The sequence below is a fragment of the Anomalospiza imberbis genome, chromosome 5 (genome assembly GCF_031753505.1).
Source record: "Anomalospiza imberbis isolate Cuckoo-Finch-1a 21T00152 chromosome 5, ASM3175350v1, whole genome shotgun sequence".
Classification (NCBI taxonomy): Eukaryota; Metazoa; Chordata; class Aves; order Passeriformes; family Viduidae; genus Anomalospiza; species Anomalospiza imberbis.
This window is the reverse complement of record NC_089685.1, coordinates 19338399-19365938: the sequence shown is the minus strand read 5'-3', so window position 1 is coordinate 19365938 and position 27540 is coordinate 19338399. Positions and strand designations below refer to the sequence as shown.

General features: G+C 36.5%; 2 protein-coding genes across 12 annotated transcripts in view; one reads left to right on the top strand and one right to left on the bottom strand.

Annotated features, from left to right (window-relative positions):
• Positions 1-8625, bottom strand: part of MOV10L1 (Mov10 like RNA helicase 1) — a 28821-nt gene extending 20196 nt beyond the window's left edge. For 6 of the 7 annotated variants that reach the window (XR_010999000.1, XM_068189793.1, XM_068189792.1 and 3 more), the window contains exons 1-6: positions 8521-8625; positions 7231-7415; positions 4031-4187; positions 3533-3645; positions 2550-2740; positions 358-498 (exon numbers count right to left, since the gene is read on the bottom strand). Coding sequence is in view for 6 of the 7 variants with exons in the window: in XM_068189793.1 (XP_068045894.1) it covers positions 358-498; positions 2550-2740; positions 3533-3645; positions 4031-4187; positions 7231-7415; positions 8521-8599 (866 nt within the window). In the remaining variant the exon portion in view is untranslated. Of the gene's footprint in view, positions 1-357; positions 499-1010; positions 1110-2549; positions 2741-3532; positions 3646-4030; positions 4188-7230; positions 7416-8520 lie in introns of those variants that run through there. The other variant, XM_068189797.1, reaches the window with a different exon arrangement.
• A 997-nt stretch (positions 8626-9622) lies between these two features.
• Positions 9623-26654, top strand: MLC1 (modulator of VRAC current 1). 5 transcript variants are annotated; one of them, XM_068189788.1, is made up of 14 exons: positions 9625-10030; positions 10121-10238; positions 12584-12721; positions 13402-13585; positions 15675-15764; positions 17818-17871; positions 18013-18114; positions 19738-19839; positions 20732-20803; positions 21256-21372; positions 22075-22131; positions 23254-23376; positions 24767-24934; positions 26091-26654. In XM_068189788.1, exons 4-14 carry the CDS (start codon positions 13406-13408, stop codon positions 26163-26165), a joined length of 1140 nt encoding a protein of 379 aa, XP_068045889.1. In that variant the 5' UTR covers positions 9625-10030; positions 10121-10238; positions 12584-12721; positions 13402-13405; the 3' UTR covers positions 26166-26654. The 5 variants fall into 5 exon arrangements, with proteins under 5 accessions (XP_068045892.1, XP_068045889.1, XP_068045888.1 ...); XM_068189787.1 differs by having other exon boundaries at positions 9625-10238; XM_068189791.1 differs by lacking the exon at positions 17818-17871 and having other exon boundaries at positions 9623-10238; positions 18028-18114.
• Positions 26655-27540: the final 886 nt, after the last annotated feature.

The window sequence follows — 27540 nt, the reverse complement described above, 5'->3', positions numbered from 1 at the left end:
TACATGAGTATGCAACAGTCCTCTTGTTCTAAGATTTTGAAGACGGCAGAGTATCTGCAGCTTAAGTTAAACAGGCAGGTAAAAACTTTTGCTTCAATCCTCATTCTAAGAAGGATTTTACTAGGATTTAAGAGATACAGGACTGTGGAGTCTCAAAGCACTATCTGCAAGATAAATGCTCAATATCAAAAAGGCTATCCTACAGATATTAAATTCAGTGTGAATTTAATTCCATATTATCTGGAAGTTACTTGAAGATCAAAACCACAAGGCTCGACTAGAAGAGATTTCTGAACGTGAAACAGGTTAACAGAGTGATATAAATAATGAAATCATCAAACAATCAGAAAGGCTTACTCTATCCAGACAATCATTCTTTTAGATTCCCCTTGCTTCAGAGTGCCAAAGTCAGTCATTCTTGATACTTTCAACTCTCCTCTGTCTCTCATTATGTCTTCATAAGGCTCATCCACATTACCTTCATTAGAGTGAGAGTGTCTGCAAAAATAATTTTAGGTTGCAGTTTTGAAACACTAATAGGCTCAGCATATATCTTTGATTCAGCACAAGTTTAAGAAACACTATACCAAGGCACAGTCATAGTATTTAGAAACAAGCAGATAAGACAGTTCATATATTTTCTCAGCCATTTATACTTTCAAGACAATTAGATTAACTAATTTAAGCAGCAACAAGTCTTTTGTCAGCAGCACAATAAACCAGCATAAAACTTTGGATGCATGACTAAAATGATTGAGGAGTTAACAAATCCCTGCTGAAGAGCTAAATCAAATGGTGAGTGAAGTCATTATGGCTCTCTTTGGGAGCTGAGCAAAGACACAACAACAGCAGCTCCTTAGCAAGAGCCATGACTAGCACTGCAGCTAGGAGATGAAATGACTAGACTGGAAGTGTTTCAACCTATGCACTTGTGTCTTCTGCTTACTGTTCCTATCTGAAATCAGCAAGCTGAGGACAAATTTAAAAAACAGTTGAAAACCAAAAACTACCCATGAAAACTTTATTCACATACGACTAATGAAAAATGCCTATGAAACCAGGCATGTGCTCTTTACTGTCTGAAACACTGAGCACAGGTCTAAACTCTTGGTGGCTTCTACTCGTAAAAACAAATTTTCACATTTCAATTCTGTAATTAAGAAACTATTCATTTAGATAAAGTGGCATGGAAATAATTTAGAAATATTTGAGTAATCTCACTAATATGTACACACCCACAGTATTCCTGAGTTATCTGACATACTGAAGTAGAAAATGAATGCAGATGCTTTTCATTAGCTATATCAATTTACTAGCTAAGCCCACTAGATGTCTCCCACTGCAGCCTAAGCTGCAGTTTTTGATATGGTAGAGGTACACTAAACCTGAGAAATCAACCCTAAGGTCTACTTTTATAATTTGGCTTTAGTAATAATTTTCTATATAAAATCCATCATTAAAAATAGGTGCAACAGAGAAAAAGATGTGAATAATTTGTACTGTTTTGCAAAATGATGTAAACATTTAAAGTTTCATTTAGGTACAACTTATTATATCTGTTATCTCTAGAGAAAACTGCATATATAGTTATTTGTAGATTCTTTGAAGACATATATATATGGCCATATGGCCTTGGCTAAATTTCCTAGCGATCTTCCAAAGATGATGTTTGAAAGATATCAGAATGTACTTTTGCTCTCCCTTTGGACTTTCCAATTGACAAGTAATTTTTGGCCTGCAGAGTTAGACTATGTAATCCTGCCAAGACCTCAGGACAGAAATGGATAGATTTTAATGTTAAAAGTTCTATTTATTTGGGTGGTAATTGTGTGTTTCACAGTACAGACACTTAAACTCAAAAGTCAAATTCCACATCTTTGCTGAGGTCCGTTATTGACTAGTTCCCTTTTTACTTTTGTGTATTTACTTTTGTGTATATAGGTGATTATTTCCCTAGGTTTTGCTTCTTCTCCATACTGAAGATCACCTACTTTTTCCAACCTCTTTTGCAGTGTATCCAGATCCTCCTCATACCATATATAACATCTAAAGTCCTTGCAGAACCTCTCAGTTCAATACTTGAAAGCCAAATGAATCTCTATTATTTACACCATGAAACTTTTCCTTTTAGGACAGATATCTGAACAGTCACTGTAACTTAAGCAAAATGGATTAAAGAAACGTGTTTTTTAAGAATTTTGTTGTGATTTGTTTTCAAACTGTGAAGCCCCTACTAGAGGAGCACAACAAATTTGGCATTTTTTTAATATGCATGTAAAACTCCTTCCCTGCCTAGCAATATCCCTGAGAGCAGCTGCAACTAGTTTTGCTTCTCTAGTAGCACTCATGTTCCCACCTTCTGGAAGGAAAAAAAAAACTCAAACAAGGGCCAAATCATATCATGCTCTGGTTTTTCCAATGGTCTATTATGCCTTCTAGTCAACTAGGGAAATATTCACAGTATTTCTTGCTTAACAGATGCAATGAAATGTCAGCTGCATAACTACACCACGTCTCTAACTGCTATAAAGAGAACAAAATAATGTTACCCATCCTGGCTGACTGGCACCAAGCAGAGAGCTCTCCAAATGTAACAGGACTGACTGCTCTCCACCACAATTGTGTTCACTAGATCATGTCTACGAGGTAAGTAACCATCAGGAAGTCTCAGTGAATCCAAAGTGAAAAATATACTGTCATCTACTGTCCCAGTTCTTCCACAGATGCTGGAAATGCGAACCTGTAATAGTTTGTATTTACTGTTACTTGATATTATCTTTTTAAACTAACAGACATACTATTTTTTCACCTGAAGTAGCCTTTCTAGCATTAATAAAAATGCATTCTGAAATTTCAGTTATTCACAGGAGGTAAACACAGAGCCCTAACCCAGAATCACGTGCCTGTCCTCAGATTTCAAAGAGTAAAGAAACACAAGTACTTCAAATAAGCATTAAGTTCCACTGAAGTGCATACTACAATATGTACATTAGACTTAACCATGATACCTTTCTTGTGACATATCAACTTACCTAATTTATACTTCCATACTAGCAGTAACAAGACAAACTTTCTTCCTACTTCCTACAAACTTGCTTGATGTGCAAATATTCAATATATATGGTTAAGACAAAGACAATAAACCTAGCATAACATATGCATTACTAGAGCGAACAATTATTTTCATTAAAATAAAAAAAAGAGACTGTGGCTGTTTTTAAGCTGAAACACTTGAATAAATTAAACATAATAAATTCCCCAACCACGACACATCCTCATTATAACTAATAGCAAGAACTCGAATCAGCAATTCATAATAGATAAGTTACTCTTTCTGTTCACCCCAAAATATGTATACATTTTCAAAATGCCTTATTATTTTACAAACATGCTCTAAATGGATGAATTAATGTTTTATTTTTTAATTAAAGATGTGCTATAGAAGATCTACTGATATTTGTAACTGAAACCAATTTGAAACCTCATTTCACCCAGGATTCATACTGCCAAAAACAATGTGCAGAACCTTTACCTTGTTTACTTGTTTATACCTCAAAGGCCTTACAGCAACTGCTTCAGTCTTCCATGTTGTTGAGTTAATATAATACTTTGCTTGCACCCAGTCTCCTTCATAAGGTTTGAAATCTATACAAAACAGAGCATTTCTCAGGGTTAATTACTGTTGATAACATTTACATTACTCCCCTACAGAATTAGTGTAAGTTAAATAAAAGCCAGAACAATGCATTATTTAGACCCACTGAGTCCGAAGTTTTCTTTGCAGTCCTTTGCTTTGCACACTGCGAGGGAGACGGTAGTGGAAAAATACAACTGCTTACATGTAACTTATGCTTAAATGCAGGCCATGCTCAGTGAGAATGAACAGGCAGGTTTCTCCATCCATGTCTGGCTGTTTCACTACATATTCTATTAGAATTTATTTGGGATGACAAATGCAAGTTTATCAGAAGATGTTTCTATTGTACACACAAAAATATTAAGAAATAGGAAACAAGAAGTCCCTACACACCTTCCCAGACGTCTTGCATTGCAAAGTATGTATTCTGATTAATATAGCCACCATCCACAGAGAGAGAGGTAATACTGCCAATTAATGTTTTCTTATTTAGTTCAGAGTCATCACAAGTAGGACTGGAGTCGTCTTGTGTATTCTGGATGGTGTCTACCTATTAATACAAAAATAACCCCGACATTTAAACAGCTGAGACTTAGAATTAAATATATATTCCTACAAAAAATATACAAAATTTCAATTGCTTATGGAGACAAAGCTTCTGATTTTACAATGACTTACTGTAGCTGTTACTTTTTGGACACAAAAAGACTGAGTAATAAACAGTAACTTCTCTTTTAAAGAGAAACTTTAAAACTTCTCTTTCAAAGAGCGCTGTTTGCTGCAGTGCTGACAACTGCTATAATTACATGCTGATTTTTCAAGTCTTTCTCACACATCCCTTGCTCTAGGTCTATTTAAGATTTTTCTTCAATTGACAGGAACATCACATCCAGCAATGTGTCTGTACATAACTGGAAGTAGAAAATGACTATTTCAGAAAGCAAAAAACTTGTTTTCAAGATGGTATTTATAAAAACGACATGTATTTCAGACTGACCCTGTCACTTTTTAGTAATTTGATTAAGAAAACCCCTAGAGCTGCTTCTATCAGATTCTTGATATCACCACCTCACATGTAAGTTTACTGAAGTCTGATCCAATCTGAAGCATACAATCATACTAAATTTTATATGATTTATTTTGTTGAGCATAATGCTTACCATTTACAATACTAATGAATAGAGTAAGTCTACCTATACTTCAGAGGTTTGCAAACACTTGTTGACTATAAATACCTATTTATTTTTCAGCCAATACTGTTTTATTGCATTAAAATAATTATTATTACATAATATTTGACAACACAAAAACTCACAGTAAAAAAATATTAAAGAAAAATTGTTCCAGTCTGACAGACATATCTTCCCATTCACCAGGAAGATCTGAGAATATCAAACTTTTTCCAAAATGATTTTTATGGATTAATATGGATAGAACATGTATAAGCAAACTGTTACTCAGAAGACTAATAAATTTACATTTCATGTAAATTACATAAGCAGTTACACTTGAAAGTAATTTGTAGACCTAAAGAAATGTTTTTAAGACATGAAAACACCTTAAAACTCCCAACATACATTTTCTTTTGATACTTCTCAATTTTTCTCTACCAATAAAACTAAAGTTCTTTCTCATAGTAGGTCAAAATGGCCTTCCAACTACCACTGGTAGAAGGCTGGTTTTAAAGCCTGCTACAGAACCTATAATCATTCCATGCAGAGTTTAATTAGGACTGGACCTCAAATAAACTGAAGTCCAAACTTCTAAGCAACAATCTTTCCAAACCAGTGGCCAGTAGCTCCAAAGAGCAGCTGAAACAGTACACTGAGCTGAGAGGCACCCAAGGCTGACCACGCTCTTCCTTAAAGGGAGTAACACAAACACACTGACACCACTGAAGTTTGAACTCTGCCTTCTAGATTCTGCCCCAAACTGCGCTGGCAGTGTCCAGGCTTCAGAGCTTCTAATCCTGTCTGCAATTACAGGAGTACCTTCTAGATCACTTAAAACCCAAAGTTAAGTGGCAATATCTCAACTATTTGGAAGAAGATGGTACCGGTGTTCAAGTATCTATTTGTATAGTAGTTATTAATTATGCTTGTCAAGAAGCTAAATTTTCTCCTCTAACTAGAGGTTTGAAAAGGGACTTAGTTCTCTCCCATTCAAAATAACTACAATTCAAATACTGTTATCTGTTCTTATCAAATGCTGAGAGTATCTCAAGTTTGTGCCACTATTTGGAAAGGAAAGCAATACATCACAAAGTACAGAATAGTTTAGGTTTTTAGTTATGTTCTTAGAACAGACTTTGAAGAAATTAGCTTTATCTTCTTGCTTATTGAATCAAGACTGCCCTTGGACTTTTGACTTTTTATAGTCAGCTTCTGACATGAACTTGTCTCAAAGCTTTTCACCCAGCCACAAACCACACTGCCAACAGTCCGAGATGCCTGCACGATTATAGCTCACAAACAGGAATAAGGAAAACCATCACACTTTTGAAAAAAAGTACTTTTGAAAATGCCATTATATAGAACATACAACAAAACATGCCACAACTGCTACAATATTCTAGTTGCTTTGTAGATCCATATGCAGTTTCTCAGTTACTAGGTTTATGTATTTTGGAGCAATTATAATATTTCAACAGTATGGTGAAAGCCGTCAGTCAGAAGAAAAACAAGGAAGAACAAGTAAACTACTCAATTTTCTGACTGCGTGTGAGTACTATTTTACCAAACAGCACTGATATTGCTTGTTGGACAAACAATACTTAGTTTTTATGAAAGAAAGTAATTTAAATTTAAAAAGGAGAAACAAAAGGAAATAAGAAGAGATATAAGGTTATCTTACAAGACACCAGGTTTTTGATAGCACTAGAGCTGATAATACTTTAGAAACAAGACTTCCTGTTTACTTTTCTTCTATGTTTAATTTTGGGTCACAGAATAAAACTGTCTCCCCATTAAGTCATTTTTTGGTTTTATTTAATCAGTGAAACTACATTTGGTTTCAACACAATTTGCTAAGAAAAAACTCCCCTCAAAATTTGTGACAAGGTAAAACCAAGCTTAAAACAGGTTTGCGAATGAAGTGTTAAGCAAAAAATGTAGCAAGATCTCCACTTTTGTAGTTGTCTACAACATCAAGTTACCAATTTTTACAGCAAGAAGTTTTGAAATATCTGTTCTTATTCACGAGAACATAAATTACTCCCATGGAAAAAGAGCAAGCTTTGCACAAAATCAAACTGCTTTGATCTTCTTATCCATTTATATAACAATAACATAAAATTGACTGAAACTCATAAAAGTTGTGCTCTTACTGGAGTAGCTATGACTAAAATTCTGATGCAATTAATAGCTTCTTATTCACGACACCTGTATTCAGAGAATCCGTATTAAACATAATTCAAAAAGAGATAGAATGAAACAGTAAAAAGACCCACAAAATCAACTTATCCCCTGTAGGTGAACGGCTTGCAATTTCTCCTATTTTGTAGAATTTGTGAGGCTAAAACGATAGAACTTCCAAAACAAAGCTTCAAGGTACTTGTGGAGAAAGTTAGACTACTATTTATCTTCACCTCTTACCCTGACAGCCTTCAGGCCACCTGACGTTTTATCCTCTTCCACAGTGGCAATAACTTCTTGTCCAACAGCCAGCAACATATTTTTTGTAACAACATCCTTTGTGAAGACTATCGTGTCATCTATCATCCCATAATCATGGCAAAGTCTTGTGACTACTCCTTGTACCCTTTTCAATTCTTTCTTACCTGCATCAAAAGGAAAAGTGTTGACATAAACCCAAATCACTTGTTTATAGAACTATGCAAAAACTTATGAATGCTACTAAAAGGGACATCCATTCTATCAAAAGGCCAAGTGGAAACAGCAACAGCTGCCAACTAATTATTTTCACAATTAAGTCTTGAAGTCTTATAGCAATTTATGGTTTCAACCAATTAATAAAGTTAATTAAATACAAACTACGTTTTAAAACCAACATGCTTTAAGCTCCATAAAAAAAAAAAATTTAATATCTCACAGTGAAAGAGACCCATAAGGATCACGGGGCTTCTCACAGGACTACCAAAAACTAAACAATATGACTCAGCGCATCATCCAGATTGCCCTTGAACTCTTGACAGACTTGGTGCCTTCCCTGGGAAGCCTGTTCCAGTGACTGACCACGCTCCCAATGAGGAGTCTTCCCGACTGTTCAATTTAAACTTCCCCTGATGCAGCTTCCTTCCATGCCCTCGTGTCCTGTCACCGGCCCTCCAAGAGAGGAGACCAGCACGCTGCCTGAAGGTGTCGACTGTGAGGAGGTCACACCTCAGCTTTTTCTCCTCCGAGCTGAACAAACCGCGTGACCTCGGCTGCTCCTCCTAAGTCACGGCCTCGAGACTTTCCCCCGCCTTGCTCAGCCTCCTCTAGGCTGGTCTGATGCAGGTCTTGTGTTGAGGCATCTGAAACCGCCCCCAGGACGTGAGGTGAGGCGCCGCAGAGCACAGCAGACAGAGCAGAGCAGACACAGCAGAGCAGAGCAGAGCAGGACTATCCCCTCCCTCACCCGCCAACGATGCTGCGCTGATGCAGCCCAGGTCATGACTGGCCCTCCTGGCTGCCAGGGCGCTGCTCCTACTCCTCACTCCATACTCTCAGCAGCAACACTAACCTGTCCTACCCAGGAAACGGCAAGAAAGTATTTCCAGGAAAACTTCCACATGCTCAAAATGATGCCTTATCATCTCAAATCTCCTCCTTACATCCTTCCTTAAGGAAAGAGGTCTGCACTCAGCTCCAGTCACTTAGGACGAGCACGCCTCACGGCTCAGAAGCTGCACCACAAACCCACAGCCCGCCCGGAATTCCTACCAGAGGTCGCCCATCTCTCATCTTCGTCATCTGCGCGTCTCCAGACGTAGGAGAGCACCTTAGAAAGGAGAGCGAGCATCCCGGAGCGCCTCGGCGAAGACTCGGCTCCCCGGAGCGCGCCAAGCCGAGGCGCGAAATCACCCTCGGGCGCGCCTCGAGCCCGAGCTGCCGCGGCCAATGGCGCTGCTCGCTCCAGGTCACGGGGCGGCGCCACGCGCCCGGGGGCGCCCGCGGGCCCGCGCAGGGGCTGCCCCGGCGCCTGGACGGGCTGTCGGCCCTCAGCGGGCCGGGGCTCCAGCGGCCTGCCCTGGGCCGGGGCTCCCGCGGCCGCGCCGCAGGGCGCCCTCAGGCGGTGTCGCACGAGGTGCCACGGAAGAGCTTCAAGGAAAAGGGTGCGCGCAGCTTATTGCTTGCTGGTGGTGCTATCTGAAATTGTGGTCGTGGTGTCTGCCAGCGTTTCTGTGATGAGACGCCCGAACCAGGGAGAACCAGCGGACAGGCTGTCACCTCCCCTGGGCTGAGAGCTCTCCGTGGCTCTGGGAATAAACCAGGCGCGCAGTCCCTCCATTGTGGTGAAACGGAGTGGATTGGAAGAGTATGCAGGTGGCATGTTGATGGATTGCGATGCTCTCAGTAGCAGCCAGTTTCAAAATGATAGGATAAACTCTAGAACATGATAAACTTGCTTAACAGGAAAAAAAGTGGTTTTGATTTAATATCATTAATGAAGGAGCTGCTGTAGGGCCTGAGGAAATACGATTTTACTGACTTGCTTACTATCTCTGTAGTTCTAGACAGTATCTCTGCAGTTCTGTGCTTACTATACCTGCAGTTACTATCTCTAGTTTTACCAGTTCTCTTCACACACTGCAGTTCAGATGCCTTGTATAAGGCCTTTTCGCATTTTGTTCAACAAATGCTGTTTCACAAAGCAGAATTTTTTGAGTTGACAAGCTCAGTATCCCAGTGGTTTAAATAGGAGCTGCCATATAAAGCTGTTAGAGGAGATGCTTTCAGGAGGTTGAGCAGAGCAGTGTTTACTTTTTGTAGAAATCACAAAATGCACTGCCTAAGTTGTGTGACTGAAGTAGCTTTTTAGTTTCTAGCTGTATGGTCCACTCAGCATTATTTAGGCAAAGAAGGGCTAGGAATGCATTTCAGGTGGTTTAACACTTTCATAGAGTTCTGCACGGTTCTTAGAGCAGAATAAATTCTGCTTGCCAGTAACTGCACACAGGTTCCAGTGTTTCATTCTGAAGTAACTGAGATGATGCCATTGGAAGGAGAAACACGTGAGTGTCTGTAGTCAGTGCTGTTTTTAGAAAAGTACTGAGAGAGTGTTAGCCTCTTTTGGATACATTGGTTTAAAGAATTTTGACTCCTGTTTTCTTTCACTGAGTTTCCAGTGGGAGTGCCAGCAGGGGACTGTTACTTGGAAAAAATGCGGTGGATGAAGAGATTGTGTTTCTGGAGAAGATGATGGTTTACATGAAGGACTAAATCCAAAGAAGTTTGTATTATGCTGTGGGAGCAAATGTTATTCTAGAGGAGCAAGGCATCAATTTGAAGCTATTTGTTCTACATTTTGATCTTGGTTCAGTACATGCCCCAAGACATGACCTAGTAAACATGGACTGAGGAATCAGCTTCAGAGAAACAAAATATGTCAAAGAGGTGAAATACTTAAAAGAGGTGAAAATACTCAACAAGGAATACAGGTAATGAGCTAAAGTAGCGTAATTAAATATTGTGTGAAAAAACACAAGTGTAGTGCAGCTATTATTAACTCATCAGAAAATGGAAGAGTTGGTCAGGATGCTAAATGTAAACTTCACCAAAGCTTCAAGTGCAGTTTTCATTTAGATTTTGGAACATGTGTGTGAACCTTCATTCAGGGCTCGGGAATGTGGCCCAGGGCAGAATGCTTTTTCCTTAGTCCTTGATAGCAAAAGTAGGACTCTGACAAGTTTATGTACCTTTTTGTCGCACTATCCCTTGGCACTTGAGTTATAACTGGTAATCTGTTTTTTATCTTTTGTCGTTACTGTGGGGGATGCTTGCATTGCACACAGCCTGTGTGCAATGACCAAGTATATGCTATAACTGCTTCAGGCAGCTGAATTTATTCAGTGGTCAGTCCTGTGGTGGAAGGATGTAGTTATTCATAGCTGATCGTGATTTGATTTAATTGTCATCCCTTGACATCTTTTGGCCTAACTTAAAACACTTAATTTGTAAATCCTTTTCAGAAGCTTTTCCTGTTGTGTTTGAACTGATATACTTGCTGCAGTCTTTGTGTAAAATTCCTATGCATTCTTTAGAATTAGGAGGAATCTCTTTGTACAGCACATTTGTACCTTATCTAGCATTAGAAAATCTTAGTCAATGACTTGGGTTCTGGTCTTGCTCAAAAAAGAGACTTTTTCTGGAATCAGGAGCATGAGATGAAGGGAACTTAAAATAAGGACCACAGAAAATTTTAGAAACTGAACTTTGAAGTTTAAATATTTTTTGTTGATGCTGATGCCAAATGCAGAGGATGCATTAATTATGCAATGAACCTCTGTGCAAAAGGGAAATTGGAAATACTGAAAAGTACATAGGAAAGGGGGTAGGAGGAATTTCACTATAACCTGAGAAAACACTGTATAACCATGCTTGAGAGAGGGAACTTTCAGGTACAATACTGGCTGAAACACTGAGAACTGTGAACAAGTTGTTACAGGGTTTGAACCCTGCTCTGGTCAGTGGTGCAAGGCTTTATAAATTCTTTTTATTCAAAGAGATTAGATCAAGTAAATACCTGAATATCTCAACAATTTTGTGTTTAAAAAAATCAAAAAAATCTAACAAACCTTCTCCCTAAACTGATCAAAACTGTTAAAAAATGGTTGTGTTTTGTGTCTATGGTAATTTGTGTCAATCAGTTCCTAGCACTCACTGAAAAAGCTGTCAGGTAAGCAATACCCATTTTTCATTAAGCCACGGTCTTTGGAAAGTTAGATAATGGAAATAGTTGTGCAGTGTTTCTTTCATGAGCAGAGGAACAGTAGGGCTTAATTACTTCAGAAAGTTCTGCTTGGCTGTACAGTTTTTTCCCCCTCTTTTCTAGCACAGTTTACAGATGTGTCTATTGCTGTGTATGGTGTACTGATTCCCCTGTTTAAATCTATTAAAAGAACTGTAACATTTTAATATTCTTTCAGTATTGGCTGACATTATGGAAAAAAGGAAAATCTACAGTCTGGTCAAACTGAGAAGTTGTGCTGTTCAAAAGTTTTTCTAGCATAGTTTGAAGGTGATGCCCTTCAGAATACTGAAGATTTAATTGTGTCTTGGTTACAAGAGTGTTTAAAGTTTAGACAAAAGACCCTGTCATTGCTGTAGCTGTCAAGGTGCCAACATCTTCAAGATAAAAACGTCCTTTTTTTTCCCCTTTTCATTGCTTAATAAGCAGGAGGACTGGATCCAATGTTCGCTGGCCATTGCATGTCACTGCTGCCTGCTAGGCTGAAAATATGTTGTTTAGTCATCTGAGTGTTGTGTAAGTGCAAATGATGGCATGGTTGAAATGTGCCGGGTTTATCTGAACACTCCAGAAGACTGGGGTTAGTGGAAAAAGACAGAGAAGTGTTCTACAGTGAAAATAATAATCTTGATAGATTTCTAACCTATAACTTTTGAGCTTCCTATCTTGTTGAGATACTGTAATACTTGAACTTCTACGTGTAGTTTTTTTTTTTTCTAGGAGAATATGGCATTGTAAGTACATTTTGCTCTTTTGAAACAAGGCTTGTTCGTTAGATATTGTAATCACTGGGTATTATGATAGCTAAAAGTGGAAAAGTGAGGAAACTTTTATTTAAGATGCTAAATAAGGGCTAGTACTCAAATAAAAAAGAGACATGAAACTTTTAATTTGTTGGCCTGGTTTGGAAGCAGCCCTATGAGATGTAGTACAGTCATTTTCTAGTGTGTTCTGTTAATTAAAATTCAAGAGGCATTTTCCTGTTCCCTGGCTTAACTGAAGTTCTTGCTGTGCTTTTGTTCCATATCTGAATAGATGTTGTTGAAAGCCAAAGTGTAAGGGAGAACTTTTCAAAGCCGGCATGACTCACTGAACGGTGAGAATATCACAAAGTGTACAGGCAGCTGTGTTCACAGGGCTGTTTTAAACTGACAGTTAACTTTTCAGTGGAAGGTAAGCACCAAGGTTTTTAACTGTTGAAAAATCTACAGTAACTTAATTCTAATATAAGATACTCCTCATGGTATTGTAACAGATTGGCAAGCAGTGAGGTAAAAAAAAAGGATGAAGTGAACAAGAGAAATGGTTGATATTGGGTAAATTAGAAACAGTAGTCTGCTACTTGGCTGTAGCTGAGTTATTGTAGGTATGTGTGTTCATGGGACTCATAGGGAAGTCTTTCATTTTAGATAGCTGATAAAAAGTGTTGAAATCAAATGGAATTTATATTGAAACCGGTTTGATTTTCTTTGCTGTCCTAGAGTTGAAAAAGAAAAAAGTTTTGGTTATAGAGGTATGCACTAAACCTCTAAAGCTGGTTCTTATATCTTGATATAAAAATTTACTGAAGAATCATAGACACATAAACTTTAAATTTGTTGGTACTTATACTATGTTATTATGAACTGTGGCTGTAGGATGAAATTTAGTTAAGGTGTGCAAGTAAGTTGTTAGAAAGTTTACATAATTTGAAATGTAAATACATCCAGTAGCTAAACCCTGTATTTATTTATTTTGTCTAGAATACACAAAAAACTTAGCTGAGCACTGATCTGAGTATGTGAAGGATCTAAATTATATTTTTTCTCTTTCTTTGTAATTTGCGTTATTATTATTTAATTGCCTTTGTGAAGTGTTATGACCAGGGAAGAAGGTTACAGAGAAGAATTTAGCTATGACAGGATGCCAACTTTGGAGCGGGGAAAACAAGAGAATGGAAATTATATACCAGATATCAAATCCAGTGACCTTCAGCTGTCAAAGAGGCTGCATCCTTGCTTTAGTTACAAAACATGGATATTTTCTTTGCTGATGGGGGTAAGTACTTTAAATTATGGCAAATTTCAAAATACAGGTGAGGCCTTAGTGCCCAGCAATCTGTTCTGTTTGACATCCTTTAAAGACTAAGAATTTCATCACTGAGAGTATTGAAAAGAAATCTTTGTAAAAATAGAAACATATTTAGCAAATTTGGAATGTGGCAATTTGTTGACTGCTGGTATTCTTTGACTGTTTTTTCACTAATCAGAGATGGTATATGAAGGCTTATTTTTATCATTAATATTAATCTTATAAGAAGAGAATAAGTGTGGTAGTGGTAAATATCAGCCCAGGTGTATGTATAAGCAGTGCCTTTTGGTAGAGTTTATAAAGTATGCAAAATACTTCTATTAAATGTACTGTGGCTGCCATGATAGCACTTTGGCATTAAAATATATGTGGTACTTGATTGCCACATTCATCTATCAGGACCACATAATTATTTGGTATAATCGTTAATGTAGTGAGGTATATACTTGTGTTTCTTGCACGAACAACACAGTGATTTGAATTTTTGTGTTCACTGCTAGAATCACAGGATACTCATCTTGCATGTACATCATATGCTTCTCCATGTTCTGAGCCAAGTTAATTGAACTTCATTATAGCAATTAGAATTTGATCTTTTTCTGTCAGCTCGTGTGTTTTGAAGCGTACTTTTTATTAAGAACTAAGATTGTCTCACTGTTAATATGGTAATTGCTTGTTTTTGCACAGTGAATAAAACTATTGCCTTATTTTTGTGGAAACAGCTGAGCATTTTTTCCTTTTTGACAAACTGCAGGGTTTGGATTTCCTTTCAGATGTACTGTCACATGAAAAGAGAGCAAGAGAAGTGCTGGCTTTATTTGCATTAATTTTTCTCAAACTTAATTGTCCAAAAGAACAACTGTCTGTGATTTACTGAGTAGTTGTAAATTTTTGGAGATAATAATGTTTAATGATCATTTGCTGAAGTCATATTATTAAGAAGAATGAATTTCATGGAAAAATGAAAGTGCAGTTTTATTAATAAACTCTTAGATTAAATTCCAATTAGATTTTTCTCCCAAGTGTTTAGTCTCTATCAACCCTTCTGAAAGACAGTGTCCAGAAGAGAAAGTCTGTATGCTGAGCAACGTAAGTCACAGTGAACAGAACCATCTACTTCAGGGAGCAGTTGCAAACTGTGGAGTGACATCAGAGTGGCTGATGGGCTGGTTTTGTGCAGAAACAATTTGATGAGCATCAAGCACAATTTCAACTCATGGTTCCATAGACTGTTCTTCCAGTCTGCCAAAATTCTCTGTGTGTGTGTTTATACATGCACATACACTTTCCTTATTTTCTGTCTTTTTTTAACAAGGACTTTTTAAAGACCCCCAATAATTTTCTAACGTGAAAAAAATACCAAAATAAAAACAAAAGAGTCATTCTGTCTCTTACCTTTCCTAGCCCCTTCAAAGAAATGCCTATTCAGAGGAATGACAAGGAAAAACAAAATAATGTCAGTAGAAGACACTAATTAATTGCTTATTGCAGAGTGTGTAACTGTGGTAGTTATGAAATAAACAGAAGACTTATTAAGGTAAGAGGAGCAGTTGAATACTTTTGGATGTGCCACTGAATGAAAGCAGGAAGAGAATTTGGAGGGATGCAGGAATATAGTGGAAGAATCTTCATTAATGTATCCCAATACTATTTTTACTGCTGTGTTCTAGTTGGCAATTGCCCAGCTGCCCATATGCATAATGAATGTTGGTGGAGTCAAGCAAGGAATGCAAAGTAGAGACATAGCTGAGGTTTCTGAAACATTTTTACCACTAAACACTGCAGTTACATTTTGACTATTTTATTGACGTATTTGCCAGATCAGTACAAAATTCTTGATTTAAACATGAACATTGTTCATTATTAGGTCCTGATAACCAGCAAAATATCTTCAGAAGTCAGCATATTTTGATATTTTTCTTCAAATTTATTCAGACAAAAACTGCATTCTTAAAAGTAGATCAATTTGAAAGGGATTGATTACTGATTTATGTCTAGTTGTTTTTTAAAAATACAGTTTTATTAATCTAAATTTATTTTATTTGTTGCTTTGCAGACTTGCCTCCTTATTACTTCTGGATTTTCACTATATCTGGGAAATATTTTTCCATCTGAAATGGATTATTTACGTTGTGCAGCAGGTTCAGTAAGCATTCTTAATTATTTGCTGTGGCCGTTTGACAGCAAATGCAATAGTAAACAGTTTTTGTGGGTTTATGTCTTTTATTCTGTCCATATTTTTCTACTGCTTTTCTTCATGGAAGATTTAATTATATTTAACAGTTCATTAAATGGATTTTCATTGCATGGTTAAAGGAATTATTTGTCATAAAGACAACTGGGTTTGTGTTACCATTTTTGTTAATCAGCTCACCATGTGATATGGTGAAATGTGTTACCATTTTTTGTTAATCAGCTCACTGGCATGCAATATTAATCTGCTGAGCAGTTTTTCTGTGCTTGATTTTAAGAAAATTTTTATTCCTATGTATTTGGAAAGTTTTCTGGCTATATGCTATCAAAATGTATTTCGTGTTATATTTCAAAGTGTTAATTTTTCAGTTTATTTTGTCATAATATCCAAGTACTGAAGCAGACTAAAGTTCTCTTGAATATTATTATTTTATTAGTAAAGTATGCATTAAAGATGGCTGACATTTTCCAGAGGTCAATATTTTTTTCTGTATTTATAGGGGCGCATATAAATGTTTACTGTGTTACATATTAGTTTGTGCTTTAGATATTAATAACTCTCATGTACTTGCTTTGTTTATGGCAGTATTCTGTCATTGTTATTTTCTCAACCTGACTTATATATTTGTTTTGAAGTTAGGTCCAAGATTAATGCTTTACTTGAAACAAACAAGTCCCAGGACTTGCTCTGTTAATGAGTTATCACTTGAGTTTTTACTAAAGGTGTTAAAGTTGGAGTTTTTTAAGTCAGTATCCTCACAGATTCCTTATTCTCTGCAACATTAGTGTTAGTTTCTGAGATGTCTCTTTCTCTGCCCCTGGTCATGACTCTTTGAACTTCATGTTTAAATATTTCCAAAGACCTGGTCGATCTTTGGATGCAGCAGGTTATCACATTGGGTCTGAAGGTGCGTATGTTTGGTGTCTGTATGTGAGGGAGGTGTTAGAGCTCCTGCTGCAGATAACGGCATCAGTGCAGTCGGAAGAGCCTAGAGAGATGTGGAGCCAGCTGGCCACCAAGTGTCTCGTTCAGCCTGAAGCTGAATTGCTCTCTAGACTTTCACCATCTGGACTAGTACTTGCATTCAGTTGCCTAAACATAGTCCTGCAGTGTTCTAGGGACTTCTGTGTATCCAGGACATACAAGAATGTTTTAATTATGTTCAGTAAAGGTCACTTAGCTCTTGAGGAAGTGCTGCCAAGAATTTTGTGTATCAGTATTAATCTCATGACAACGTTCCATTGTTAAGCCATTAGTGTTCAGGTGTGTGGGAAGAGAATTAGAAATGTGGCATTTATTGCATGATTCATTATTTAACATAAGAACACTTTTATTATAATTTTAGTAGGCATTTGTGTAAAATAGAGTTGGATCTGTAATGGAACCATGTCTGTTGCGGTGGGGAACGGCTAAGAGATAGAAAAATTACATTGTGAGACTTTTCATTTGTGCATGACTTTTCCATTTATCTTTGTCCTCAAGTAGGGAAACATAGTCCCCAGTGAACAGAGTGGGTATCCCAGGCACAATTCTCCAAGTGTGTCTTGACTAAGCATATTTTCCCAAGGTTCTTCAGAGCTGTTTTGAGATTGGGCAAATTTTAGTTTACTCAACAGGGATGATGTCTGTTTAAAGAATGTGCAGGCCCAGTTTGGGAGTAGCACTGTTTTTTCCTTAAGGATTGCAGGCCTTCTAGAGTTAATTTAAACTAACAAAGGCATGAAATACCTCATGAAAGACTTTCTTTCTTTTACTCATCACATTATGCTGGGTAGTTAGTCAAAACTGAGGGATATGGAAGGTATATTTGAACTTCTTGTAATTCTCAGACACTGATTGTGATTAATAAGCTCAGTCAATTGAAACATTTTCTTCAGAGTTTCTGATCTTCTGTTTGTCTAAGTGTACTGAATATGAATTCAGACACATAAAGTACATCTATAGAAGTATATATAAAATTCATTGTGCAGAAGATCCCACTAGTCTTCTCTTTTAATTTTCCCAGTGTATTCCTTCAGCAGTTGTGAGCTTTGCTATAGCAAGGAATAAAATTAATGTGGTAAGTATGAAATTTTATTGTCAATTTTATGTGTCTCTCTCTATATCTATCTGTATCATCTATCTATATACATATATATGTGTGTTCATATTCCCCCTGTGTTTAAAATAGAGAGAAACTCATTTTGAAACTGTTTTTCAGATACCAAATTTTCAGATTCTGTTTGTCTCTACATTTGCTGTTACAACAACGTGTTTAATTTGGTTTGGATGCAAACTTGTCCTCAACCCATCAGCTATAAATGTAAGTTACTAAATCAATTACTAATTGTGATACATTTATCTTTGTTAAAAAAACAAGGCGGGGAGGACATTCGGTGGCTGGAGATTACATGTCATTACTTTGCTGCCAATATCCCAGTATTCCTGCTTGGTCTATGAGGAGAGATCATACAGCAGTAACTTTACATTTCTCTTTGCCCAGTGTTAGTTACCTGCAATAATATTCACAAGAATCTAATTTATTTACTTCTTGTACCTAGGACTAAGTGAGATAGTCCATCAGTTTAGTTACAGTACTTCTGGACTCAAACTTGTGCATCTACTTGGCACTGCACTGCCAAGTGTGACATGTGGCCTTGCCAGCTCACATCAATATTAGTGCCGTGTCAAAACATATCTAAATCATGGGAATTTATAATCTGGATTAAATTGTTCTGCAGGCCACACATTTGAACTTCTTCTTTTGCCTAACAATTCCTGTATTAATTGTAGCACATTTTCTAGAAGTTTACCACAATGACATTTATCGCTGTTCGCGGAGTTAGTACAACTGTACAGTCTGTTGGGTACAGCAAAGCGCATAGTTCCAAATATAATTTCCTAAGCAAAAGTGAATTTCAGCATCCAGAAAAGCCTCCTAAATCTGCCACTTACTACTATTTTCAAAAAACACGTGCTGCAAGATAGGTGTCAGAGTGCCAGAGAAAGACGGAGATTTCTTCATCAACAAAGCAGGTCTGACATGAGGAAACAATATAATTCTGCTCTAAGTTGTAGAACAATGGTTTGCCTCAATTGTATAGGTTTGGAATGGTGTCAGTTCTTCCTAGACTTTTGGTACTATGCCCCAGTGGCCTGACTGATGAACTACCAGATGTTTTTTTTTGGGCTGCTGATGGATAAACATGGTGCTTTTGAAGACAAGAAAGGGAGATCCACTCTTCCTGACTTGCGTGCCTCTAGGAAATGATTCAGTCCATGCAGTGTAGGTGTCTACCTCTTTTCATGAGAATAATAAGGAACAAAAGAGCAACATTAAGTATTGCATTCACTTATTTGTCTCTTGAATACGAGCAATGGCAGCATCCATGTTTTTGCAGTGTAGTCTGCAAGAGTTGTGAACCCATAAAGAGTGTCTGTGAATGCTTTACCAGCACTAAGCAGGGCACGGAACTGGGATCCTTGGTGCAGTTCTTTGGTTTGTGTTTCATTCAATGGCCAATATGGTAGCACGCCGTTTGGGATTGCCACCTGGGAGTTGTGACCTGTGGCCCTCCTTCCCCTCAGAATCTTCCATTAGTTGCTGCACTGTTCTGGGTTCATACAGAAAGGCCTGCAAAAAGCAAACGTACCCAGTAAACATTCCCTTATCATAAGCTCCTCTTCTGGAAGACAGTGCTAAAATCTTCAGGCAGAATATTTCCATAAATGAAGTAAGTGTTTCTTTCTTAGGTTAGGCATTCTGACAATAATGTTCTTAAAGTTTGTTAAGAGCCAAGAAAATAGATAACAAAGTATGTAATCAGTAGGTGTGTCTAAGTCTGACAGAAACTAGACAACCTGCCTAATCATGCTAGGCTCAGCCCCTTCCTTTATTTTTAATATGGAAGACATAACTCATTTATGTCTGGGATTTTTCTGACAGATAAATTTCAACTTGATTCTACTTATTCTGCTGGAAATCTTCATGGCAACTACTGTGATCATTTCAGCTAGGTCTACTGAAGACTGCTGTACAAGAAAGAAAGTAGGTACCCTTAAGGATTGTGCATGTTAAAAAATTCTCCATTTTCCTGTATTACGTATGCTGAAAATTTATTGGCAACACAAGTATATAACTTTGCATGCTAAAGCTATATTTGAACTTCAAATAAAAGTACCTTACTAAGCAGTTATTTCTTCATCTATCTTTTAAAAGTGCAATTATCCCTCTGCAAAATTACCTGTTGAAAATTATACAGCACAGAGTTCTTTGAATATCTCATGAATAGGCATGGCAAATGTTTTATTTCTGTTTTGTAGAATGAAACTTGATATTTGAAACATTAGAGTACTGTAACTTGTATGTATGCAAGCAATACCTTTTTGAAGCCTGATGTAGAGAGAGTATTTCTTATATGACAGTTTGGTGGTATCTGCACAATGACTCTTGGCTTCAGGATTTGGGGCTATTGATAAAATTTTCTCTATTCACAAGTGCTTTCCCAAACCCCACCCTCATTTTTCTACAACAGTACTTCTTTTAGAATGAAGCAAGCACGATATGCCATTGGAAATACTGATTGATAAAGTTGTGTAGTGCCCTGTCCTTCTTTGCCTCCTGCTGTTCCACTTCTGTAAAATCTGAAGGCTCAGGAAGAAAGTATATTCTTTGAAGGTGGAAAAGGGAGACAAGATGAAAATATTTAATTATTGAATGGTGGCTGTGGAACAGCTAATCTGGTACTAATTAATTTGGTTTTAATGTAATTGCTGTAGTCTGACCCTGGAAAACACCGTGATGTGTCACTGTCACCTCTTCTGGGCCAACCAGATATTACATACCACCATTAGGACCTGTAAGAGGTTGTACAAGATACTAGAAAGAAATGTATTGCGTTGTATATTTTTTTATCATTATTTTTTTTATTCCCCTTTAGAATGCTGCACATGACAGTTCCATTGTTTTGAGCAATGTCATCTTTCCTGCTCGAATTCTGAAGTCATACTCAGTAAGAAAAGCACTGTTTCATTGAATCAATTTATTACTTCATCTTTGTAAGTGCTGAGGTTCTTTAAAGCCAGGAAGAGATCACTGTAGTTAAGAACTGAAAGAATAAAGACAAAAATGAGAGATATATAGTAAAGTATTTCCTTCTAGAAGATTGCAAGATTATGGGAAGGAGACTACTTAATAACTTAAGGATAAATAGTGTAAACTTACTTAACTATTGTTTGGGGGGCTAATAAATGAAAGCATAAATATGTATAATGAAGCTGATCTTGTTTTCACTTAAGCTAGCTACTGTTTTGCCATATTTTAGATATGGAAAATATAGACTTTATTCCTAACTAGCAGCATAAATGCATTTTTTTCTTTCCAATGAGATCCTTTCTATATGCAAGTAGGAAATTTCGTGTTCAAATATATTTTTAATAATTTTTGTGCTCTTATTTGTCTTAGGTAATTGAGGTGATTATTGGAATTTCATCAGTATTTGGTGGAATAATTGCTTTGAATATGGATGTTCTAGTCTCAGGTCCATACCTCTCAGTAACATTCTTTTGGATCTTAGTTGCTGTAAGTAGTGCAAATAGAAGCTACTCTTTTAAAACAATGGCTTTTATTCAATTTTTTTTTCACTTTTCTCCTCCCCACTAGAGTATTTATTTGGCTCTAATACTGTTTGGGAATTGCTGCTTAGCAAATGAATTAGAACTTCAATATAGTTAATATATTTATGCAATATTTTTTATCTGTTTTGGTTTGCAATACCTCAGTAAAGTGTTCTAATACATTTTCAGTGCTTAATTAAATAAAATGGAAATGGGTATTAGAAGTGAGGTGTTCTGTCAAAAAAAGCCATAGGATTTAGAATATTTCAGGCTGCAAAAGAAAAAGTTTGGTTTAGTTTTAGCATGGTAGGATCCTTAGAGCATCTTATTTAACCTCTCAGTTTTACCTGTTGAGACTGTGGTTAGTAACCCTTATCCCTAATAACAGCCTGTACCCAGAAGCAGTGGATTCATAAGGGATGCTATGCCACCCTGCTTGCCATGAAGGAACTGATTGAGAAAGAAGACAATGACCACTAGGCTTACATATGTGTCTATAGAATCCCTTTGCATGAAGTGGAAAAAGTTTATAAACAAGCTTTTCAGCATTCAAAATTCACACACACAAAAAAAAAAAAAAAAGCTGTGAACAGTGGGAAATACTATTATCATTTTTTTTGTAATTTTCAAGTCAATAAATACTTACTTTTTACACTCTTTTTCTTAGTGCTTTCCAAGTGCTATTGCAAGTCATGTAGCTGCTGAATATCCAAGTAAATGTCTGGTAAGTGTGTAAAATTCTTGGACTTTTTTATTAGAGTGGAATAATGCTAAGAAAGTCTGCCTGATAGTGGGCACTCTTGTTTGCTCGCTTGTTTTTAGCTGCTTCTACAAATTGTGACAAATATGTAGCAGGAGTGTTAGCTGGTATCCCTTAAAAGAAGGGTAGGTCCTTTGGAGGCTTAATTTCATCAGTTCTAGAAAATAATTTGAAGAGTTTGGTTGGTTGTTTGGGGTTTTTTGTTTGTTTGTTTTGTTCTGTTTTTTGGATATTTTATAGCGATTTCTTGGGAAAAGACATTACTATAGAAAAATGACATGCCTGATACGGTATGCCAAGAACTGCTCTCAAGATCCTGAGATGAGGTTCCCTTTTTCTTTCATTATCAGTTGTGGTTTCTGAAAGAAAGGTGTGCAAGCTGTGCTGGACCTAGAACCTATTTTAAACAAATCTTCATCTTCGTGATTAGCAACAAGAACTAATAATATTCAGTAGAGTGCATTTATTCCTTGAGTGTTCTAGATGTGTAGTTAAGACTACTTAAAATATCTAAGTAATACTCACGTGACCATATTTAAGTGAGTAATGAGGCATAATCACAATTGAAGTCAGAATATAATCCTGTAGGGGTGATATTTGAATTAAATTTGGCTGCTGTTGTATAGCATTAAATTTGTCTCAGGGCGCTCAAATTTATTTGCATAAGTTTTTTTAAGTTGCGTGTCTGCAATATCTGTTTTTAATTCTCATTATTTCATATAAATTGAAGAATAAATGGTGACTTCTATACTGGCTCTCCAGACTGGCTATTACTTCCTCTATGTGGATATGGAAGGCACTTGTAATATAAAAGAAAAATGTCATCATCTGTATTGAATAAAATAAGAATTACAAGCCAGCAGTGTTTTGGCTAGGAAACCTAGGTTATTCAAAGCTTGCTTCTGTATCTCCATGAAGTGTGGATGGTTCTTAGTATTTGTCTTTTATATATAATCTTACACAGTTTTACACACTTCTGTTATGCTTGCTTTAAGGAGACATAGCTCACAAACCAGAGTTAATTTTTTAGATTATTATTTAACATTTATTATCTTATTATTTAACATTTATTATCTTATTTTTTAGGTTGAGGTCCTGATTGCCATTAGCAGTGTTACCTCTCCTTTGTTGTTCACTGCTTCTGCATACTTATCCTTCAGTATCATGCAAGTTGTTGACATCTTTAAAAGTTATCCACCTGCTGTTAAAGTATGTGTGTTTGTGCAATTGAAAAATGAACCTCTATATATTACAGTAGCAAGGTAGTAATAAATTAGGAATATATGAAGACAAGGTACTGCTTTATAAAGTTTGAACTAAATGTTATAGAAATTATATAAAAACTCTTGTTTGAGTTATGATATAATTGAAAGTATGTTACATCTATTGGCACTCCGAAATTATAGTTTTAAAAATATAGGATTTTATTCTAAAGACACAGTAAAAATAATATACAGCATGCTAGACTCCTTGAGGCTTTTATAATTTGTAGTATTTAAATTAAAGATTCTAGGTTTCCTTGAAGAGTACAGTTTTCTGTTTCTTAGGATGTTTACCAATCATTGGGATTGTAAGCTTACACCTGGGTTTATTCAAAATCTGGGTTCAGACAGAGAAGAAAAAGTTTGCAAAGTTTAAAGCATTTCAGTATGAAGTGTTACCTGTGCATTGCTGTAGAGCTTTCTTGGGCTCTGCTGGCAAACTGTTTGCCAATCCCTGATGTTGTTCAAAGAGCCACTAAGGGCATTAGACCAATGTCATTGAGAGTTTACTCTTAGTATCCACTAGTCATTAAGTAGTCGTATAACTTTAGATAAAAAGAGGGAAAATGTTCCTTAAATTGATATCTCAGGGACTGGAAAATCAACTTCTGGGTATGCGATCCTGTTCTTATTCTGGAGGAGTGTACTGTGTTGTTGAACCTCGGAAATGGTGACAGCTTACATACCCTCTTTGAGTAGCTTCTCCTGTCACATGTGTTGGAGACAGATGACTACACTGTCTAGAGAGCTGGTGTGATCCTGCAGAGCATTTCTTACATTCTCACTCTGCTTTGTATGTGGTTACAAGAGTGGGCTGCTCAGCACAGGACAATGAACTATGGAGCAGGAGGTAACAGCAAGACAGAGAAAGAATGGTAACTTCATTGGAAAGCAGGGCAGTCCTACAGCACCTCAAAAAACAGTAAAGGAAGGGAGGACCAGCCATAGTAGCAAGGTTCAGTGACTGCCATAGTACTGAGGCAGATCCAAGGTCATCCAGGAACTCAGGTTAGCAGGGTAAGATCAGGGCCAGGCCCAAGCATAGCTGTGACATTGCTTAGGTCAGAAGCAGCAGTAAGGCACTATTTTAGAGGATAGTTTCTTCAATTCTGTTCTGTTTCCAGAGGAAAAGATAATTTGGCATTTTCTTAGAAGTTCTAGATCTATTCTACTTTCAGCAAACTCAGGCACTAAAATTTTGGTTGAAACTTTATGTTGAAATAAACTGTAAATTATAATTTTATTAAAAAAATCTAGATAGGAATTTTTAAAGTATAGAAATGGGAACACTATAAAATATTTTATTCAAGTAGTTAACAACATATGTCTATTTTCAGCAATCTTATGATGTACTCCTGTTGCTTCTGATGTTGATGCTGCTAATTCAGGCATGCCTTACTATTGGAACTGTAATACAGTGTGTGAATTACAAGACAAAAATGAAACTACAAGATTCAGCATGGACACCATCACAGGTTAAAAAACAGGAATACAGAACAACAGAGGTTTGTATTTATACCCACTAGAAAATTTGAAAGTATGTATTTTAAAATAGTTTTTTTTTTTTTGGAATTGTTTTGTGGTCTTAATGTCTGATCTTAATTCAGGCCACAATTAAAAGCTGTTCTATGAAACTTAATTTTGTAATCAAGAGATAATCTTTTCCTGGTTAGATGATAACTGGCCATGACATAGGGCACAAAACTGTTCCCCTTAGGCTTTCCTCTGCTGTAGAGAGCTAGATCGTGTATCCTTAAAGACTCTCAGAGAGTAACTCATGCTTACTGCACTAGGAGAGTGCTACATTCAGTGCAGCACTGGATAGAAAGCACTGGGAGCAGAGACTGAAATCTGTCAAGACAGTAAACAGCTGCTAATGGAAAGTGGAAGCTTTGGAATTATGTCCCTTCAGGCTCTGAGGATATTTGGTGTAGGTTGCTTATTTGCTGGATCTGGGTCCTGAGACTTAGCTTCTGTATAAAAGATGAAGCACAGCAGCACTGCTGTGCTTCACATTTTGGAGCATGGGTCATGGCATGGCTAAAGAGATTTCTGCCGGAGATTATTTACAAAAGTATTCCTGGTTTGTGAGTCACTGAGAAATTAGGTGTGAGTTAAATGCTAAAAGGAGAACTTCCTCTGCAAAAGCAGCACTTTTTTGCTTACCTTTTAGTATTTAAACGCATGAATAATGTTGTAGGTGAAGGTGCAAGTCCCTTTGGCATCTCAGAAGTCTGTGGTCTTAGGCAGGACCTTATTTTGCTTGCGTGTATGTAGGTAAATCTTGCTTCAGTTGCACCACAGGGGACTGCTTCTGGCTTTGGTGTTAAAGGTTTAGGTGCAAAGTCATATTTTATAAAAAAATATTGAAAAAATATCTAAAGTAATATGTTTAACATAGGAATTTGGCCAAGTTTCTTAGACCCAAATGTTTCAAGTGTTATACAGTTTGCACTGTTATATTTTATATCCAAAATACAAACTCTATAATATACAAAACTATACAATTCACAAATGTATAGAATATTTTAATAGCTCTGGCTGTACCTATTCAGATTTGCATTCTTCTAGTTTCTCTCAGGTATTTATTTTCTTGAACTTCAGTTTTTAATCAAAATATTTTTTCATGTTTGCATTTGTCTTAAATGTTTTTACTTTTAGGTTTCCAATAATACCTTAAAGGATTTTGACAAAGATAAAGCTTGGAAAGCAGTTGTGGTGCAGATGGCTCAGTAGTTTGGATTCTACAAATGCAGCCAACACAGCACAATCCAATAAAATAAATCAACTGTTTGAATTAAGGTTTAAAAACTTCCATTTTTAAACAGCAATATAGTTGCAGCAGTAGGAGACATGGAATAACACAATAAATGATGTATCTTTCTAATAATTTTAAAATTTGTTGATAATATTTTTAACACATCTGTCTTTTCTGTTGGTATCTGTAGTCTAGTGTTTAGAAGATACCTTTAGAAAAAGGTAATGAGTCACATGGATTTATGCTGATGGCAAAGTAAAATATTGCAATATGTAGTAGGCTTCATATATTTGCAAGAGATTGTTATAACTGCAGTTATGCAGTCAGTGTGACTGATAAATGCTTTTGTAAAGTTATGAGTACAAGTCATAATTGATGTTTTTGCTTATACTTCACTTTTGTAGGAGTTGTAAAGTGTTCTGCATCTTATTGCTTTTATATAAATAAAAGTCTTTATTATGTGGAAACTCGAGAATGTGGATTGACATTCTAATCTGAGAGGTGACAACAGAATATTCTTTTCCATTAAACTTCAATTTCTGGACTATTTAGAGGGGGAGAGGCTTTTTCTGAGTGCTAGGACACATAAGCTGCTAGCTAAAACTAAAACATCCAACAAACAGAAGTAATCACCAAATAACTGGAGATACTACTGATATTGAAAGAGTGTTTTTTTATTTTTTTATTTTTAGATATATTACTATACATTTATTTATTTTCCTAACTATCTTTAAAATTTATGCAACTTTACTACCTTGAAACAAAGGACATCCCCCATACAAGATTACCTTTTCTTGTAGTTGAACTAAGGGTATGATCGGGTAGATTTCAAACTCTATTAGAATTTCCATGTTAATAGGAATTCTGGTGTAACCAGGGTGATAGCTGCTGACAAGGTGGTGAGGTTATTTTTTTGCTGTTTTTGTTGTTTTATGATTGGGTTTTGAGAGGTTGTAAACTTTGAAATTCATTCTTTTTTTAATCTGAAATAACTCAGATAATTTGTTCAGAGCATGCTGCAAAGCTTTACTTTGCATTTGAGAAGGGGAAAGAAAGAGAGAAGGGTGTGTAGAGTGTGGATCCTTGCAGGCACACAAGCATGTTTCATTTTGGGAAAGCTGAGAGTTGTTCTGGATTTAAATACATAGAGGGTACTCTTTCAAGTTTAGAGCAGTGCTTTTTAAGAGCATATATACAGCAACCTCTCTGTCCACCTGAAAATAATAGGGTGTGCTTTTGGTCCAGACTACTACATCAACAACCACAGGCTGCAGCTGCTGTTTCTTAATTATTGTAAAATTTCATGCCTGTACTGGTGATACTTGTGTGAACATTCTCTTAATGTAACAAATA

Bases quoted from the DNA above. Each gene is read 5' to 3' on its own strand.
- MLC1 (XM_068189786.1), top strand. The intron at 13,586-15,674 runs GTAAGTACTTTA...GTTGCTTTGCAG, and splicing joins TATTTTCTTTGCTGATGGGG to ACTTGCCTCCTTATTACTTC. The intron at 24,935-26,090 runs GTTTGTATTTAT...TTTTACTTTTAG, and splicing joins AGGAATACAGAACAACAGAG to GTTTCCAATAATACCTTAAA.